The 19,909-nt window shown below is 36.0% G+C and overlaps 1 protein-coding gene across 2 annotated transcripts; it reads right to left on the reverse strand.

The window, feature by feature from the left end:
- Positions 1–6,441: 6,441 nt before the first annotated feature.
- On the reverse strand, positions 6,442–11,957 carry LOC111369553 (protein DETOXIFICATION 27-like). Of its 2 annotated transcripts, none has more exons than XM_022991121.1 (8): positions 11,533–11,957; positions 9,803–10,344; positions 9,450–9,536; positions 9,275–9,331; positions 7,511–7,749; positions 7,168–7,286; positions 6,959–7,081; positions 6,442–6,756 (listed from the first exon to the last, which is right to left on the reverse strand). In XM_022991121.1, exons 1-8 carry the CDS (start codon positions 11,761–11,763, stop codon positions 6,709–6,711), a joined length of 1,446 nt encoding a protein of 481 aa, XP_022846889.1. In that variant the 5' UTR covers positions 11,764–11,957; the 3' UTR covers positions 6,442–6,708. The 2 variants fall into 2 exon arrangements, with proteins under 2 accessions (XP_022846889.1, XP_022846890.1); XM_022991122.1 differs by having other exon boundaries at positions 6,959–7,048; positions 11,533–11,955.
- Positions 11,958–19,909: the final 7,952 nt, after the last annotated feature.

Genomic DNA, 19,909 nt, shown 5'->3' on the forward strand with positions numbered 1-19,909 from the left:
ACTTGAGTTTCTTCCCCGTCTTGTACCACTCTGACAGGTCCATAGTTTCCTTCGTACATAAACTTTTTCACTGAGTTTACTTCTACGACAAAAGGCCTATGATCGGCCTGCACCACTTCTGCTTCGCCTTTGTCATTCCAAAAAATTAAGCATTGATGGAGCGACGAGGGTATACATCGACTTTCGTGTATCCAATCCCTTCCGAAGAGCACGTTGTAACTAGTAGGACCATCTATTACAAAGAAGACAGTGGTCCTAGTAGTCGTACCTATAGTTATGTCCAATGGCATAACCCCCTTAGCTGAAGTTGCTCCTCCATTGAAGCTGGTGAGGATGACTTCTATAGGGATCATATCACCCTCTGTTTTTGTGAGCTTTCTCATCATTCTGGAGGGAATAGTGTTTATAGCTGCTCCATTGTCGACAAGCACTTCTGCCACTGGGACGCCGTTAACTAGAGCTTTAACGTATAATGGCCTCAGGTGTTTTGTCAACTTCATGGCTGGCCGTTTGAAAACAACCTTTTCGGCAGCCTCTATTTCTACCTCTTGCTTGTTTTCTGTCGAATTATCCCCTTGTGATAGGTCGACGTGTAGTATGTCACTCTTATCCTCTGTTTCCTGAATCTCCTTCTTGTTTTTTTCTAATGCTTCCTCGTCGGTTATCCAACCTGTGGGAGGAGGCATTATTTTTGCTTCCTCATCAGTCATCCAACCTGTGGGAGGAGGCATTATTTTTGGAGGTGACCCATACTTCTCAGAGCGAGGCACTCTCTTTTTCCTTTTGGGTGTCCCGTATAGTACGTAGAAATCGAAAGGACGCCCAGATGGGTCCCCCAATAAATCTATTTCGCGGACTCCCTCTTGATGTAGTTGCTTAAACAGGGTATTGCGTGATACTCCTCTCTTTCTCCTTTCTGCTTCTAGATCAATTTCCTCTTCAATGTCTGTCATCCCATCGTCCTCTTCATCGTTGTAGGCCTCTCCAAAAGTCTGGCCTTCTTCACACACCAGCACGCAGGCTTCTCCTTCGTTGTCCTCCCTCTCTTCTTCTTTTGCCTTATTTTTGAACTCATTGGCCAATAGGTAATTATTGGCCACGACAGGAGGCAACGTACCGAATTGGATAGCAAGGGGCTGATCTAGGTCTTCCTCATCCTTTTTGTCCCTCTCAAACCTTGATCTCCCAGAAGAGGTCTCTGACAGTTCTTTCATTGATTCATCTGCACCAGTTTCTTTATTACTCTTTAGGACGTTTTGATTGGCTACCTTGAGTAATAGAGGTGTTTTAGGGTGTGGCATTCCTTGTTGCTGCCTCATCATCCGTCCGTAGTTTCGCTGGAAACGCCTTTGTTGAGTCCTGGTCATCTCATCGAAAGGTATTGCTCTTCCTGCGCTGTACTGGAATGAATGCCATACATTTGGCCGGCGAGGTTGCGGCCTAAATGTTCTTCCAACATCTGTTGGTCTGAACTGCCTTTCAAAAGGCGGTCCTCTATAGAACGATGTACCTCGCCCTCTACCAGGTTGAATGTTTGGGAAGAAGGCAGGGCGATGGGGATGCTGCCATGTCTCTGGTTTCTCCGTGTCTCCATTTATTTCTCTTTTACATCTTGCACATAGGACGTTTTCGTCCTTTTTTGGTTCTTTTCCTTTGATTCGTTCGAAGACGCTGGGATGTGGTCTTGGATCTTCTTCTCCGTCATCTATGACTAACTTGAATTTTGGTAACTTGTTCTTGAATCCAGATGTTACCATGTTTACTCCGAGTGGCTGTGGGAAAGGATTCTCGTCCACTGCCATCTTTTTCTTGTCATCGAACGTAATTCGTCCTGACTCAATAGCATCCTGTAATACATGACGGAAAACCAAGCAATTGTTAGTCAGGTGTGACCATGCATTATGCCATTTACAATATTTTTTACCCTTAATTTGTTCAGGGTTTGGCAATTTGTACTTATCGCTCAATCTTATCTGCTTATCCCTATATAATTTGTCGAATATAAGGTCAGCTTTGGTCACATCGAACGAGAACGTTCTAGTCTTTATGTTCCCGTCTTTTATGGGCTCATCATCTTTGCCCGACGATCTAGGTTTGGTCATTATGGGACAAGTATATGTCTCTCCTTTGACCAATTCGGCCAAACATATTTCGGCCTGATCGTACAACTCGTCGTCAATGGTATGAACATTAAAATTTGGGTCTTTGTAATAAGTCCCTTTACTAGAATTCTTCATTTGTTCTTCTTCTCTTATCAGTCGTTCATACCTAATCACGTTCGCACTCAATTGGAAAAGATCAGGGAACTCTTTGTCCTGAAACTTCTTTTTTAAATCAAAGCTCAAGCAGCCTTGAGCGATTTTGATAAATTCTTTTTCGGGCAAAGGTACAAAACATTTGCTTCTTGCTGTCTTGAATCTTTGGAGAAAACTTTTTGCCCATTCGTTTGGCATTTGACGTAAATCTGCCAAATCGGCCAAAGTGACTTCAGACTCAGTTTTATAAAACTGAGCGTGAAACAACTGTTCCAATTGTTGCCATGTTTGAACAGAGTTCGCTGGCAAATTGATGAACCAGGAGAAAGCTACTCCTGTTAACGAACTAGGGAAAAGTCTCATTTTATGGTAATCGGTTACATCACCACTTTGCAACGTGAATCGCCCTATTTGTTCTAGAGTAGACACCTCTCCCAGACCAGTAAACAGTGAGAATTCTGGCACTTTGTAACCTCTAGGCCATGGATATGCTTGGTCTACCCAATCAGGATATGGTTTTGTGTACGTCGGCCTAATGACAGGACGCACCCCAAAGGCCATCTGATCCTGCACGATTTCCATAATCTGATTCCTCAACATGACATTGGGATCATACGGAATTCCTACAGGTTGATTAACCGGTTGATTTGCATGAGGCCTGATGTTTGGTCCTTGATTGGCAACAAAATTACCATAATTAGGGCCATTACCATTAGCCTGGACATCTACCCCCTCGTTACCACGTGGAATATTCTATCCATTGTTTAGGACATTAACTCTCACGTTTGGATTACCCCCCAAGTTAGGCATACCACTACTACTACTTTGATTTGGTATTGTAGCACCTCCTTGGTTTGAAGTAGAGGGGCCAGAAAGTGGTTCTACCCCTTGACTTGGACTTGGGACTGAAGGATTATGTCCTACGATCGTCCTAGTTTGAAAGTGACTTGCAAGAGGTCTGCTCTGATTTTGTCCATCTGTTCGTGGAGAGGCATGCTGCTCCTCATATCGCTCGATTACAGACTGGATTCCTCCCTGACTTGCTCCTTCCTTGTCGGATCTCTGAGGCATATTGTTTCACCTTTTGTACTTTCAACACCTAACACCACTGTCCCACTGGGCGTGCCAAATTGTTTCGCGCGGGTTAACTCACTAACAATTAAAGGGGATCAGACGATTGTGTAAGGGACGAAATCTCTTGAGACAAAGTCCCAAAAAGGGGTGTTCTTTTATTGGCGATGAACTTTACAATTGGAAACGAAAAACAACGTGCCTCCAAGGGGCGCAAGCACACGAGTTACAGAAAGGAAAGTGTTTAAGTCTAAAAGCTAAAGAAATGAAAATTACATATTCTCTGTTCGAGAGTTTTGGATTCGGTCTTTGCTTCTACGTCTTTTCTCCCTTTTATACCTCATAGACGATCTCTTTGTGATTAACTACTCTGAAAACTGCTTGATCGTCCTATAACTACCCACTTTCTTGGTAGTGGCCATTTTGTCATGAAACCGCCTTTTAACTGCTGCCATTATCTTTCATCGTTCAACTGCCTTCGATTGAATTCCTTGAGTTGTGGAACGTGATAAGGCTACTTTAACAACTGCCTTGATAACTGCATTCCTTGATAACTATGATGCGTTATGTTTGTTGACACCTTGGGCGACTTGAAGGTTTGGGCGAGAGCAGAATAACAGCTCTGGGCGACCGTATGACACCCATTCGTTCAGATTCTGAGCGACTTGCAAACTTGGGCGATGGCGTTACCGCATTCTTGGGCCCTTTGTTTGGGCCTTCACCTTGACTCGTTCGGTTGGATTTTATTCTTTGGGCCTTTACCTTGACTCGTTCGGTTGGACTTCATTCTTTGGGCCATCCGTTTTGGGGATTCTCCAATTGGGCTTTACTCCTTGGACTGTTCGACTTGGGCTGAATTTTTATGTGTCAATAGTGTACAACTTTAATTTTAAATTTGGAGCTGTCTTATGGGAGAATGATTTTAGCAGAAATAGTCACATGTTAGCTTCCCAAGGAAAATAAGAGATTCCCCACATTTTAAATAACAATTTGCCTTATTACGGGTAATGCATAAATTTAAAAATTGTTGTTGAAGACTGCTTCAATCTTTAGGCAATTGCAGTAACTTCGGACAATGGTCCTTCAGTTTTCTTCCTTGATGAATTTTTATTTCTTTAGGCTAATGGTGGGTACTGTGTTGTTTTATGGATGGGTAATGTATAAATGAAAATATGATGTTGTTGATGATGAATTCGTTCATATAGGTGAATGCTTTAACTTGGAAGGTACAAGTTCGTGATGGTTATTTCATATTTGATTCCTTTCTTGATGAGAGGTTTGTTTATAGGTTCTTATTGGATTCTTGTTGAACTTTGACATATTGTTTTTGTCACTACTCACTAGTTGTTGATTTTGATGTTGCAAATGGATTTTTCATAAATGGATTATTTAAAAAAATTTAAATGAACTTACGTCACAAGAAATCGAGTTTCGAAGGCTATTTTCATGACATTCAAGACAAAAAGTATATGCACAAGAAATCGAGTTTCTGAGGCTATTTTCATGACATTCACGACAAAAAGTATATGACACTTAATGAAATAAAAAAAAAAAATTAGACGTCTCACATTAAAATATTTCACTAAATTTTTGTATTTTATTATTATTATTATTATTATTTTACGAAATAGAAAATCAATGCTTACCTTAAAAAATGTAAACTAACTGAATCATGATAGGATTAAGCAAAAATACACATCCGCCAATGAACATTTAAAAAATTACTTAATGAGTACTCTTATAGTAATTTCGACAACCAATCTTTCCAAACAACTGAAAGTTTTAACAAATATTTTTTTATTGTCGATATAGATTATTTTATAAATACATAAGTTTTTAACACATATTCTTTGTATTGTCAATATCAAATCTATAGTAAGTTGTTTATTTTGATAATAATATCTACTTTATGGTCAAAATGAGTTTTTTTTTTTTTATATAAACATGAATTAGTAATGAATGAAAACATACGTAATTTAGAAAAATACGTAGTGTCTTTAACTATTAGAATAAGTAATTTACTTTTAGATATAATCAATACAAATTATCTGTAATAAAATTTACTTAATAATTATAAGTAAATTTCAGTCAAACATGCATTAAATAGAATATCTAATTTGATAATAAAATATTCACATTTCATGAATGTATTGAAAAGAGTAATTAATAATTGTAGTGTCTTTAATACAATTTAAATAATTGAGCATTGGACTTGGGTTGAGATTTAAATTAGAATTGGGCTAATGCTAACATCTAGGCCATAATTCTACCCATTGCCTCCGCATTTGGACACTCCAATGTACATATTTTATGTACACCAAAATTTATCCTTTTCATAATATGTGATCTAGTGAGTGTTGAATTTTTTTTCATAAGGTTGTTCTTTTGCCACCAAAATAACATAAGTTAATTTAATTTGGTGGTAGAAAATGTTGGAATTTATCATAAAATAGAAATAGTTAATAAATATATTTGACAAGAATTGACCCACCGGGTCGACAGCTGAACCACTGACTCACTAGCCCATTGCATTGTTCGGGTCTGGTCTGATAAATATGCTTTAATTGGTTCAATTGATTTGTGAATCACGAATTTGCATGAATAAAAATTATAAGCAGCTATAAATTTTATTTTTACTCTTTAGCTCTCAATCTTCTATACTAGTTAAAATTTTTGAATTGTACTCACTAACTGGATGTTTGATTGTGTATTTCCCTGTAGCAATTACATTTTTTTTTTATTCTCAATATTACCAAAAAAAAAAAGATACGCTAAACAATTTTACAATAATAACTAGGTAACATCCTTACTAGAAAGAGTGATTATGAATTTTGTAGACCATCCCCTGAGATGAGATGGTAAAGGGGCAGCCTTATATAAAACAAAATACTACCTGTAGTTAGGGGTTTTAAATGGGGTAAGTTTAGTCGTTCGGTTCGCCTCACTTGAGCTGGCTAACACAATGGTCGATAAGCAGCCCGCCCAAGAAATTCGTCTCTCGACTCGATAATAGGCTGAGACGAGTCAACAAGCGACTCACCCCAGTTAATACTCCTACCACTAAGGATTTCTTGGAAAATTCAACAAAATTTCACATCAACTAAACATAGATAGATAATGTACTAGTAATGAAAATGAGCTACTTCATTTAATAATTAAACTTTTGGAATTAAACTTTAATTTCCTACTAAATCGAACCTAATTCTTAGTTTGGGGTGGTGTGAAACTAGATTGGGGACTAATTCAGTCTCTTTGTTTTTCAAAACAAGGATTATCTCGTAATAACTATAAAATCAAAATATGAACCTAACAATTTATGCAAATACACTAGATGTTTGTTCTTGAGTTTCCTCTCATTGTGTGCATTCAACATGTATCTCCTTTAACCCAAGCTTGCCCACTTCTTTACACGCTGGCTTGCTTTCAATGCCTGCAATTTCAAACAAAAATTAATTGGTAGCAACGAACATCTTCTTGAATGCATAAATGGTCTGCTACATAATATTGAACACGGCTAGATAATATTATAAAAAAAATTTCCACTTTTCTTTTTCAAACTATTGTGTAATGTTCAGTCTTTCTCTATACATATATAAAAGTTTTGTTTCTTCGAAGAAAAAGAAAGTTCTTGCCTCTTTTTCCCAGTCACATCTCATGGTAATGACGGCTATAATCAATGTTTGAAATGCAGTTCCACCAAATATCATTCCAGCCCATATACCCTGATAAGTAAGAAATAAGAAAACCGGTATAAACTGCAGAAATTAAAGTACAAATTATGGAGAAAAAAAAATAAAAATAAAAATAACAGATGAATGGATTTTGATTAATTAAAAATCACCTCCACTCCTTGGTGGAAAACCCACTCCATGAGAAATCCTACTGGAAGCCCAACTATATAGTAGCATGCTATATTAATGTATGCCACCCTTGCTTGCCATCCTAATCCAACCGCCATTCCTGCAAGGCAAAAATATAATCAATAGAATGTTTGGCTAAGATTAAAATTTTAAGTATAAGTACATAAGTTTCGAAATTTTTTATTTTTTATCAATTAAAGTGAGAGATAAATAAGTTATTTATTGTGATAATAGTAAAAGAGTTACTTTCGATACAAGTACGTATTTTTATTTTTTATTTTTTTTATTTTTGGGGGGTAAAAGTTTCAATAAAGTGCATTATACCAGAAAGAACTGGCTGAACACTGTTGAAAAGAATAGTGAAGGCTAAGAGAACAGTGAGCTTGTTTACTGCATCAAGAACAGGCTTGCTGGAAGAGAAAATGCTCCCAATTGCATTGTGGAAAATAATAATTAATAGACAGAAGAAAATTCCAATGACTACAGATGTTGTAACAGAGACTATAGCTGCAAATCTGGCTCCTTTTGCATTTCCTGCTCCAAGTTCATTAGCCACCCTTATCCTGAATCAAACATGTTGTAAATTTGTTATGGAAGACACCATGGCAAGCAATGAATGGATGAGAAAGTTGACTGTGTTTAAAATAGTCTAATGATAAAATCCCGTCAAACTTTCTGTTCATGTAACATGATTGTTAGTAAAATAGAGGACTCCGGGGACGTAAGCGTTCGCAACTTCAATGTCTCTTTGTCATTTGAAGTTAAGAAAAAGAGTAGCCTTTCTTAGTATCTCATGTGCATTTTACAACGGCCCGTTTGGGAGTGATTTTTCACACAAAAAATTTGATTCTTTAATCGTTATTTCACTGTTTTAGCCGTAATTTTTGACTTCTTCTCTCACAGGTGACCGTCACTTTTCTCCTAACGTTCAAAAAATCAATTCTCAAAATTAATACCGAACAATCCCATAATATGTTTTCCAATATTCATTAGTACAGATCCCAAAAATGCTCTTATCTTAATTCTCTCGACGCTCCATTTGGCTGACTTGGGTGAAATTGAGATAAAGAATCAGCTCATCAGTGTCAAAATTAGTTTTCAATTAAAGTTTTCAGTGGAGGACTTAGTACACTAAGTACTCTCAGGATCCAGAAAATCATCAACTTCTAATGGTAACTGTGAACAGGAGGTTACTATAGTCCAGAAAACACTCATAAAGAAACTTACAGGCAGTGGTGATTATCTAGTGTAAGATTGTTTTCAAAAGGATATGAATTACATAGGTCTAATAGTTGATCTCCATATATTTCAGGTGCAACGAGGACCTCTATGTTAAGTGATAAATCCCACATCGAATAAAGATACAAACATAAATCAAGTTATAAGGAATTGAGCTACTCATCTTAATAAGATTGACATTTTAGGATGGAACCCAAAATCTTAATATGGTATTAAAATTCATTAAGTTCTAAAGAGCCATTAAATCCGATTAAAACTCAAAAAGGAGCACGTGAATTTCAAGATTGGTGGGCTCAAAAGAGCCATTATTTTCGGGATATGTTAAGGGATAAATCTCACATCAAATAAAGATGAAAACATAGGTGAAGTTCTAAGGGCTTTGATTACTCCTTTTAATAAGGTTGATATTTTAAGATGAAAGTAAAACCCAAGTCTTAATACTCTACACTTTGGGAAGGTGTACCCAGCTTTGTTCCAAGTGCACACAACTATGTAAGAGATGCACTGGGTATATACATGGAGAGATTGATGAGGGCTTCGACATTCCCAAAACCGATTTTTGATCTATACTGGCATAATTCAGAGTGGACAGCGAGGACATCGATGTGGATCCTACGAAACTTATGAGATGGATGGTGACGCGAAGTATCATATGGAACATGAGCTATAAAATTGGTTTCTTTACAATGTTCCATCTATTATTTTTGTGTGCTGGAGATGGCACTGTCCATATAGAGACAGCAGAATTAGCCATTTGAACCAACCTTCAATAAATTGCAATGTGTGTGAGGTCTCTCGTTCATTGAAAATGGAAACAAGAAGCATAAATGACTTGACTAAATTCCTTACCCAGCTCCAGCAAAGAAAGCCAGTGGAATCATCATTTCCCACCCATTTATTGCCATGCTGCAAATTTGAACATTGGTAAGAAAGAAAATAAGTAAGATATATTTTACTATATTGTTTAATTCGATTCAGTACTTTATAGACTAGAAAGAATTTATTTTGCAGCGTCATCTCTTACCAAATTGATAAGGCATCAACTGCAATTTCTGCATTCTTCATATTTCCAGTCATCAATATAAGTATTCTATAATACCAGTTCTCCAAACTGTGTAAAACATGGTTGTAATTGTTAGAGAAAAATCAGAAGGAACTAATGAGAAATGTGTTTGGGTATACTTTATTTTGTTATCATTAGAATGACATTCTTCACATCAGATATTCTATTAGAAAAACCAACCAATTTAAAGGATTGGTTTTTCAAATAAAATGAAGTTCAACAAGCGTGAAATTTCACTATAAGTGATTGACAATTTTTTTAACTCGATAAGTATGGTGCTGAAAATTGAAAAGAGAATTAAAATATAGAGATACCAAAGCATAATCCCAGAAGAAACAGATAGCTTCAAGAACTCGAATAGACCAGAGAAGGCTTCAATGGAGAAACCAGTCCAGGTAAGAGGACAACCTCCGCAAACCACATAAAGTAACATTCCGACCACCAAAACCCACCACGAAATATTCAGAGTCACGGCAGTGCCCACCACTCCAAGGCTGAGTCCATACACAAACAACCAGCTAACCACCAAATGCACAATAAGGGCAAATAAGGACACCCACGCAATAACAGAATTCTTCAACTGGCATTGCAAAAACCTCTGCAGTGGGAACTGAAAGGCAAAGCTGAAATGGATAGGGATCATCCATAAGGCCACATAACCAGAGAGTTCGGCCACGTTCTGTGGCTGCCCAAGTAGCTTCAAGATTGGAGAAGCAAATATGTAAAAGGGCAAAAGCAATATGCAGCATAAGAAGAGGACAATCCAAGAGCGTTGCATGTACACTCCTAACATATGGTATCGTTTTGCACCGAATGCTTGTCCACATAGAGTTTCCAATGCACTTGCCATGCCCAACTAATCAAGTTCCAAAAGAAAAACACGAGAACGTTAGATTGATTAACTTATTTCTTGTGAGTAAGTATATTTGTGTGAGCAAGTGTCAAAGACTAAATTTAAATAAACAAAGGAGTTTCTTCACCAACAAAGGTCTATTCAGGTCTAGCCACCATCAATTTATGAAAATTATGCAGCGTGTCAAATTTTTGGTTATGCAAGTGAGGGAGCATGTTGAAATCATAATTATACGCTGCTTATTGAAGCAATTTACAAAATATAGTTACAAAATTTAGAATGAAATATGTTTGGCCTCCATTTTTCCAAAAACTCATTTTTTTTTTCCAAACTCATTTTCAACTACGCATTCTCTCAAAAAATAAATAAATAAAAAAAAATAAATAAATAAACATATATATATATATATATATGTCCAAAACTTTTTCTTATATTTTAACCACACATACTCCAAAAAAATATTATTTCAAAATACATTATCCCCTAAAAATGGGCTCAAACATGAAAAAGTTGGGTGACCAAAATGAAATACAGAGTAGAGTTCATTGGCCATTTCTGGTTTTTAGAGTTCAAGTTTGGACACCACTTGTTCATTAAAATTGTATTTTAAGGATGTTTCGTTAAAAAATGTTAGGGATGCATTGAAAACTAAACTTAATTAAGCCCTTGTTAGAGCCCCATTTTTTCCATCAAAATGTATTCAGCATTAATTTGATCTCTTCTCAAACAATACATTCTTCAATAAAATAATATTACAAACAAATTCAAAACTTTTCTTTTTTTTTTTTAACTACACATTATCCATAGTAACACAATTACATAATGCATTTTTTGAAAAAAAGGGACTCAAACTAAAATGACGTTCCCTTACAGTTGAGTCATGTGGTTCAACAAACAGGGTATTACAGCACGCAAAAGCCATGGCTTTAAGAATTTCAGCCCCCGTTTGATCCCATTTTTGGGATAAAATATATTATAGAATAGTGATGTTTTGAAAAATGTGTGATTAAAAGGTAAGAAAAATTTTTGGGTGTATATGTAAAATTATTGTATGGGAGAATGTGTATCTAAAAATAAGTTTTGAAATGAGAGAACCAAAGTAGTGCCCTAATGACATGCCTCGAGCACTTCTACATATATCAACACGCATATAAATACATATACATACACGAAGTTCAGGTGAAGTAGTACCAGAAGGCCAAAAGTAAAACCAGTGATGACATTATTCACAATGGAAATAGCAGCAAGTTCAGTTTCACCAAGGTGGCCTGCAAAAGCTTGAGTTATGACATTCATGGAGTAAATAGAAATCCTGCAGAAAATTGCAGGCCCAACTATGAACCATAGCTTCTTGGATTCAATCCAAATTATTTGCTTCAAATCTTGAATTTCCCTTGAATCACCCAATAATGGTGCTTCCATTTCTTATCAACTGATTCTTGAGCAAGGTCCTAAAGTTGATTCTCTTAAAATCACAGCAGTACTGTCCCAAGCCTAAAGAGAGGGTCTGATTTTACCATATGAATATAAATTGCAAAAATTTCCATGGACAATGGACCGGCGTTCATGTTTAGAAAGATGTAGGTAGACTTGATAATAACAAATTTGCAAATTCTTTCATTTTCTTAAAGACATGCAATTAATGGAATAGTTCTTGATATTTATGAATGTGTCTTTCATCCACTAGGGTCGCCTTCATTATTTATGCATACAACCACCCAAGTCTAGTTGGCATTTTTAGTGTCATTAATTGATAGAATCGTCGTAAAAGTAGGAAAATAAATTACATTTAAGATATTCAATCAATTACATGACACCTAGACTTGTAAAACCCCCCAAAAAATTCATAAAATAGAATTTCTTGTTCCATTTGCTATATATATTTTTTTTATTTTAGAACGTTGGAGGACTAAAGTGATATATGTATCAAATTTTTATAATTTTAGGTCAAATAATTAGATTTTGATAGAACAATAATAAGTATATTAATATTGGGCTAATTGAATAGCTCGTATTTAATCATTTATTTTAGGCTCGAGAAAAAGTTGATTCTAATAAGTCAATTTCAAGATATTGCAGTTTGAAGTTGTTAAAAATTAGTTTCTCATTTGAATCAAAATTTTGAATTTAAAAGGGGTTGCTATCACATGTATGGATGGTTTTTTATTTATTTATTTATTTTTAATTTAGTTTGGATTACGAGTTGGAACCTGCTACACTTATAAGGGTCTGTTTTACATACCACTGCTAGACTACTCACATTCGCGAGCCTCGGCCTTTTTTTTTATGTAGGACTGACCTCTACAGTGAGGGATTGGTAAGTCCCTTGTAAGAAATTGCTTAGTACACTGAGCAATATTCTTACGAGTTTGGCTGACATGTGTTGGGTTTGTTAGAGATGAATTATTTTCCCTTATCATGGGATAATGATTGTAGTATGTTTGTATAGTGGAACACGGCACTTTAGGGTTTAATTTTACCATAAATCCAACTTCCTTTTCAACCTTAAATACCGTACTATAGGTTTCATTATTTGCACCCCTAGAATATATAGATACACATATATAGCAAATAGGTAGTAAATAAAGATTTGGAACGTGATTTTGGTTTTTTTGCCTTTCAAATTTATTTGATCTAACAAGGTAAGATAATGACGTGCCGTTGATTCTTATCTTGTTTAAATTATTTTTTCATATTGTTAAATTATTATACTAATAAAAGTTAAAGATACGATATATATATGTTATGGTCATTCGGTATCAAAGATATGATATTTATGAATCTCTTACCGATTTCTAAATATATGATATTTTTTTACACATGTTTTAAATTTGTTATTCAAGATTACACCATTATTTCGTGTCCTATTGAATATTCACGTGTACTCACTCACCCATTTCCTTATTTCTCACAAGTTAGAGCGGATTATTGGTTGGCAGACGATGAGGTGCAGTCGTGGTGTCAGGATTTATGGGACTCAATAAATGAATCAGGTATAAAAAGACAAACTTTTATATTTTTATCATATGAATAATTCTTTTACGAATTTGGAACATGATTTTATTTGGCTATATTTTCAGGGGTACTTTTCAAAAGGACATAAACAAAAGACCACTTTGTGACATTGACCAAAATTTTTTTGCCATTCACAAAAAGAGCCTTTTGAAAAGTAAATGTCATTTTTCCCCTTATTATGTTTTGTAATTAAAAAAATATATCATTTGCTCAAAAGACAATAATACCCTCTTTAAAAAATTAATAAATCCAAACACTCCCACTTAAATATCAAAACGAACTCACTTTCCTTATCAGATTTTTCAACACAGTTAAAAAGAAATTTCCTTTTCCATCTGCTTGAACATTGAAATCTCACAAAATTATCAAAAGCTCAACAAAAATATTAGTCACAGCCGGCACTCAAAATTGGTAAGTATAAATACTTATTTTTAATTTCATTTTAGTTAAATTAGTACATTATTTGAATCTTTAAATCTTATTTCAACGTATAATTTTAGAAAAATAAATTATTACAGTCTTAAACGAATGTATAATTTTTTAGCAAAAGCGAGGAAAAAATTCATCTGTTCAGTAAAAATCAGCAAAATGGAGAAGTCGGACAGACAGTTCGGGCCGGCTGTGCTTAACATTTGGCCCAAACTGTCTGCATCGGAATTTTTTTATTTTAATGTGTTTGTGTCTTGCATAGCATATTTTTTTCGTCATTTTATTCTCGTAATTACGATTTTTTTAATAAATGATGTTTCCTAATGCAGATATAAGATCAGCTACTGTCTCGATTTGTTACTTTGATGAATTTGAAAAGGATGAAAATGATCGATGGATGTGAAAATTGACGAGTGAAAGACATGGTTGTACTGCAATTGTAATAACATCAAGTACATCATAAACAGAAGTATACAATGAGATACAGAACTTGCTGAAAGTCGATCCCTCTGAGTACAACATGAAATTGAGATTTCTAATGGGCGAGCATACATCTATTTCAATTCCACCTATAATAGTTACTTCTGAAACTGAAATGAAGGTTTTAATTGAAATGAACCAGGAACGTGCGATTCCTATTTGCATAATTTTGATGAAAAAGAATGTCCCCGAGAGTGAACACGAAAATTTCGATGGAGGGGATCGTAATGTGAATGAGTTTTGGGACACTGTGGAAATAGTGAGTGATAATGTTGTGGCTATTCCAGAGACAGTTGCTCGTCACCATGATCTCACTATTACACACAGAATTTGTTCGGTAGTTCAAGACAACGAAAGAAATAATGACTTTACAAATGAGAATTTGATTACTATATCCCGTCTGAGATATGAGTCGAGTGGGAGCTCACAAGCTGGACCAAGTGCACGGTCCTCAAATTGTTTTCATGTAGTCCTTGATGATGAAGATTTGTATGTCGAGCAATTGTTTGACACGAAGAAAGATTTGCAGGAAGCTGTTCACCGGATTGCTTTGAAACACAATTTTGAGTTTAAAGTGAAGAAATCAAACGAGTCGACTTATACAATTGTCTGCGTTGACGACAATGGCCTTTGGCGTTTGCGAGCAATGAAAATGGATACGGATGAGTTCTTGTAGTTCGTAAGTATGCACGAGAACATACTTGCGAAGTAGATATTCGTCGAAATGATCACAAGCAAGCCCGATCATGGTTCATTGGTCAAGAAGTAATGCACAAGTTTCAGGAGTCACGAATAATCTACAGACCTTTGAATATCATTAATAATGTCCGTTGAGAATACGGGATGATCATGAGCTATCAGAAAGCTTGGAAGACCAAAAAATGCACGTTGGAAGACTTGATGGGTTCGACCGAGGAGAGTTATGCTAAATTGGTCAGGTATTTCTTTGTTTAGATATTTATTTAATATTTATTTCAAATGTTAATTATTTATTTCAATTGTTTAATTAATTATTTGATCAATTGTTTACTTAATGTCTAACTAATTATTTAATTCAATCATTAATTTCAATTGTTTATTTAAATATTTATCAATTCTTTATTTAATGTGTAATTAATTATTTAATTCAATTGTTAATTTTTCAGTTTATTTAATTATTTAAATTATGATTATTGTTTATTTAAATTGGTGAGGTTTTGCTATATTATGGGAAGAATTAATACTGGATCAGTATTTTTTTTATTGAGAATGATGACGAGAATCACTTCAAATATTTCTTTATGGCCCTTGGATAATGGGTTCGAAGATTTCAAAATGCATTACGACCCCTAATCCTAATTGACGGTACGCCACTTAAGGCGAGATACTTCGGCATAGTCGATGGAGAAAATGATCTGACGATGCGTTGGTTTTTCACGAAATTGAGGGAAGTAATTGGGGATGTTGAGAACCTTGCATTTGTAATCGACCGAGGACAGTCAATAATTAACGTTATCGCCGAAATCTTCCCCGAAGCACATCATGGTTATTTATGTACCATATACAAGGAAATCTAAATACCAAGTATCGAGGCAAGGACATCATTACGTTGTTTAGAAGAACTGCAGAGGCTTACATTTTTTCAAGAGTTTGAAAAGTTTATGGTCAAAATAGAAAGTAAATCCTATGATGCATAGGTATATCTAACAGAGATGAAGATTGAATTTAATGAATGAATATACAATGTTTAAACGTTATAATATGTACAATTATTTTAAAAAAACACGGCTCCAATAACTACGGATCACCATTAAATTCAAATAAATCACATTAATTTATTTTTCCAATTTTGTATCCACGTCTGGTTGATTGCATCAACCTTTTGTGTTATACTAAAAGATTATATGTACTTGATGGCGAATATAACGCAATCACCCCTACAATTACAAAATATTGTATTAGCACATCACCATCTAACTAGAACGTAAATTGTAAATTAAAAAAATAAAATAACAAACATTTACGATATTTGTTGTCTCGTCGTCGTCGTCATGTCTCACACGGTGGCCAGTTTGTCCTGCACAATAATGTTCGCTCGTCTAGCTAGCATGGGGATGATCACAGACACCGACTCCAGATTTTGCTCGAACTGACCTTGTGTCAGGCATGAATGATTGGAGTCATACACATACATAGTCGAGTCAACGAATACAATCTTCACTGCAATATAGTGATGATTTACACATACCGGGATGTACAAATGCATACAACCCTCCCATGACTTTTCCTCGACACTTGGTTACATCCCTACGACCCACTCCATCATGTATGTAGGCACCGTGTACTCGCTACCCATAGTTTGGAACGACTAGTACTCAATGTTAGCGACATGTATGAACTCAGTGTTCAATATGACTCGGCGAGGAATGTTGAACAATCTTGGATGTCTTTCAACTTGATTTCGTAGCAAATCCATAGCGAAGTCAATGTGCTGCATCAGAAAACGCCAATTAAAAAGGGAGTTATTTAATTTCATAAATTCAAAACTCAAAAATATGTATACGTAAAAAATAACATTATTAATACTTCACTTACATCGTCGGTGAGCCAAGCCCCTGAAGTGGTGATGTTATAAAACCACTTGTAAGCGTCCGAAATCGTCTTATGAGCAATCCTTCAGCTGGCTCTGAAAAATAAAAAAATAAATTATTAAATAAAAATATAGATGTGTCAGCGTCTGTGTAATGTACTAATCATTAACAAATAGTACATTACTTACTCGGGCGTTATTGTTTTCCACTCCATCTCGAACGCTTTCCACTTGGAGTGGTTCACCTCCCTGAATAAATTGGGGTGCGTGCCGTCGACGAACCTCTTCCTCTTCGCCTCCGTAGTAAACGTAGAAACGACGTACTATGATGGTGCCATCGATCTCTTGCCGACCACCAGCTCCAGCACGTCAACAGCACGCGAACTGGTACTCCCTCACCTACCATCGAAACCACCTCCTTTGTCCCATTCGACACAAAAACTACATTCGGTGAGTATAACGTCCGAGATGGTACCCTCTCCACCTCGGGAACCCTTTCTCCTTGGGTACTCCCTCCTCCTCCGACATTCTCACGACCTCCTCCTCCGACACCCTCATGAACTCCTCCCCTGTTACCTTCTCCGCCTCGGGTACTCCCTTCGCCTCTGTCTCCATCGAGGCTCGATCCTCCATTTTCATCTCTATCGGGCTACCGAGATATGAAGCTTATGCATCATTCGATGCCCACAACGAGTCAACATACCCCATCTGACCCGTTCGACCTTGATAACAACCGGCCCCTCCGTCACCTCCTCTGTCCCGATAGCCGCTTGTCCCTCCGTCACCCCCTCCGTCCTGATAGTCGCATGTCCCTCCGCCACCCCCTTCCATCCCGATACTTGCCAGTCTCACGCAGGCCTACTACGTCATCCCGTATCACTACGACTTCAGCATAAAAGTCTCTTAAACCGACCTGTACCATCCCGACATCACGTCGTAAGTCGGCTACTTCACCTCGTAAGTCATCTCCGTCGCCTCTGATCTCCATCATAAGTCGGAACATATCCATGGAAGCACTCTGACTACGAGTAGTAGATCCACGTGAGAGGTGTCCGGATACAAGAGACGGTATTCTCATGTAGGAAGGTGACACTCTCGGCGGAGGTGATCTCATGTAAGGAGGTGACTTCCTCGACATAGGTGACATCCTCGTGGAATGTGACACCCACGGTGGAGGTGACACCCTCGGCGAAGGTGACATCCTCGTAGAATGTGGCATCCTTGACGGAAGTGATAATCGACGGTGCTCCTAAAAAAATAAACATTACAAATGAATAACTTAATTAAAAAATTATAATGATAATCAACATATTATATTCAATTAACATACCGTGTCTCGATCGACGATGGACTTAGGCCTCTCTCGAGCAGCACGATCTGTCAACAACTCACGGATATAAGTCTGATCCTCTTCCTCGATCGATGGTGTCAGCTCAGTGAGGACTTCAAGCTAACATATTAACATTTCATCGAATTACCGACCACATATCGAGATTTCGAAGATGACATACAATAGAAAACACAAGTATATAATACGTACCTCAAGATCGTCGATGATAGCCAATAACTGTTTTGTAAGGGGCTTGTCTTGTGCTCGCCAGCGGTGCATCCGAGGGATGCATGTGTCCCCTATCCTCGCATACCGACCAGTCAGGATGGGGACAGTCTCATAGACCCATATCTACAATAATTACGATTATTATATGTACAATTTAATAAAAAAAATAGATAACTTATTACATTAAACATTTACCTACAAAGCTAACGGCATGCTATATACATCGTACTTATGCTCCGGCCTATCTCCCCTAGGTATCGAATGCCCCCTCTTGAAGACGCGTAAAGTATCAAGAAATCATCTCTGTCCACATGGATAGCTGTTGAACGTATCGATATCATGAACAACTTACAAATGAAAAATGTTAATCGACGTCTTCCTGTGATGACACCTCAGTACGCTCTTGAGTATAAACACCATCCCCAACTTCAACTTATTGGACATCTGGTCGCATCCCTTGGATGCATCTCCTAACCGCGCCAATGTCACTATCGTGTGCCCATTAAAATAATCATTCAGCGGCCCCTTGTCTGTTGGAATACTGGCCCTCGTTGCCTATTCGCCCATACATTTCAATCCAGTGATTAGGGCAAACTCGAATATGGAAAATGTAGCAACCTTGCCCCCAAGGTCAAAGTGGAGGGCATCTTCGTCAACTGACTTAAGCAGCCTACATAGTAATGAATCGATCAATTGTCCAAAAACTGTACAGAGGGCAGCGAATAGGAGCCATAGGCAGGATCGACGTAATATCTTTGTGTGCTCCTCGTCCAATGAATCCAACACTCTTGTGAAGCTGGCAAAGTTACAGTTCGATGTAATTTTGTCAGGAACCTGTTTCAAGGCGGCGGCTAAATGACAAATCATTCTGCAAAATTTCAGATGTTAGAACATTTGAAACATAATGTTACAAAATTTAACTAACCGAACTGTAAGTAATATATGCACGAAATAATAGATAATAAAGAAAATGAATTAAAAATTAAACAACAAATTATAAAAAGCGAAAACTAATTTTTGTAAAATTATTTATTTCATAATTTATTTTAATCCTTGTTAGAAATTTATTTCAATTACTTATTTAATTAAATTTGATTATTTATATTTAATTACTTATTTAAATAAATTATTTTGAATATTTATATTTCTTAATTATTTAAATTTTTTATTTTTATTTAAATTAATTATATATTCCAATTGTTGTTCATTTATTTGTTTCAATTATTCATTTAAATTATTTGATTTAATTACTTATATTGATCGATTATTTAAATTATTTATTGAAAAAGTAAACGTAAATATTTAATTTTTTATTTTAAATGTTAGAAATTTATTTCAATTAAATTTTAATTACATGTTTTGATTATTAACATTTATTCATTATTTACATTTTTCATTTACAATTTAAATGTTCATTATTTATTTTTGTGTATTTAATTATTTATGGAATACACAAAAAAAAAATTAAAGAAAAGAAAACCGGACCGTCTATTCGCAGACGGCCCAGCATGCCTGGC

Source organism: Olea europaea, chromosome 20, assembly GCF_002742605.1.
Source record: "Olea europaea var. sylvestris chromosome 20, O_europaea_v1, whole genome shotgun sequence".
In the NCBI taxonomy this organism is placed as follows: Eukaryota; Viridiplantae; Streptophyta; class Magnoliopsida; order Lamiales; family Oleaceae; genus Olea; species Olea europaea.

Bases quoted from the DNA above. Each gene is read 5' to 3' on its own strand.
- LOC111369553 (XM_022991121.1), bottom strand. From the start codon at position 11,763: ATGGAAGCACCATTATTGGGTGATTCAAGGGAAATTCAAGATTTGAAG. The intron at 9,537-9,802 runs GTATCTCTATAT...TGTTTTACACAG, and splicing joins TCTTCTGGGATTATGCTTTG to TTTGGAGAACTGGTATTATA. The intron at 7,082-7,167 runs GTGATTTTTAAT...TAATTTCTGCAG, and splicing joins TTTTCCACCAAGGAGTGGAG to TTTATACCGGTTTTCTTATT.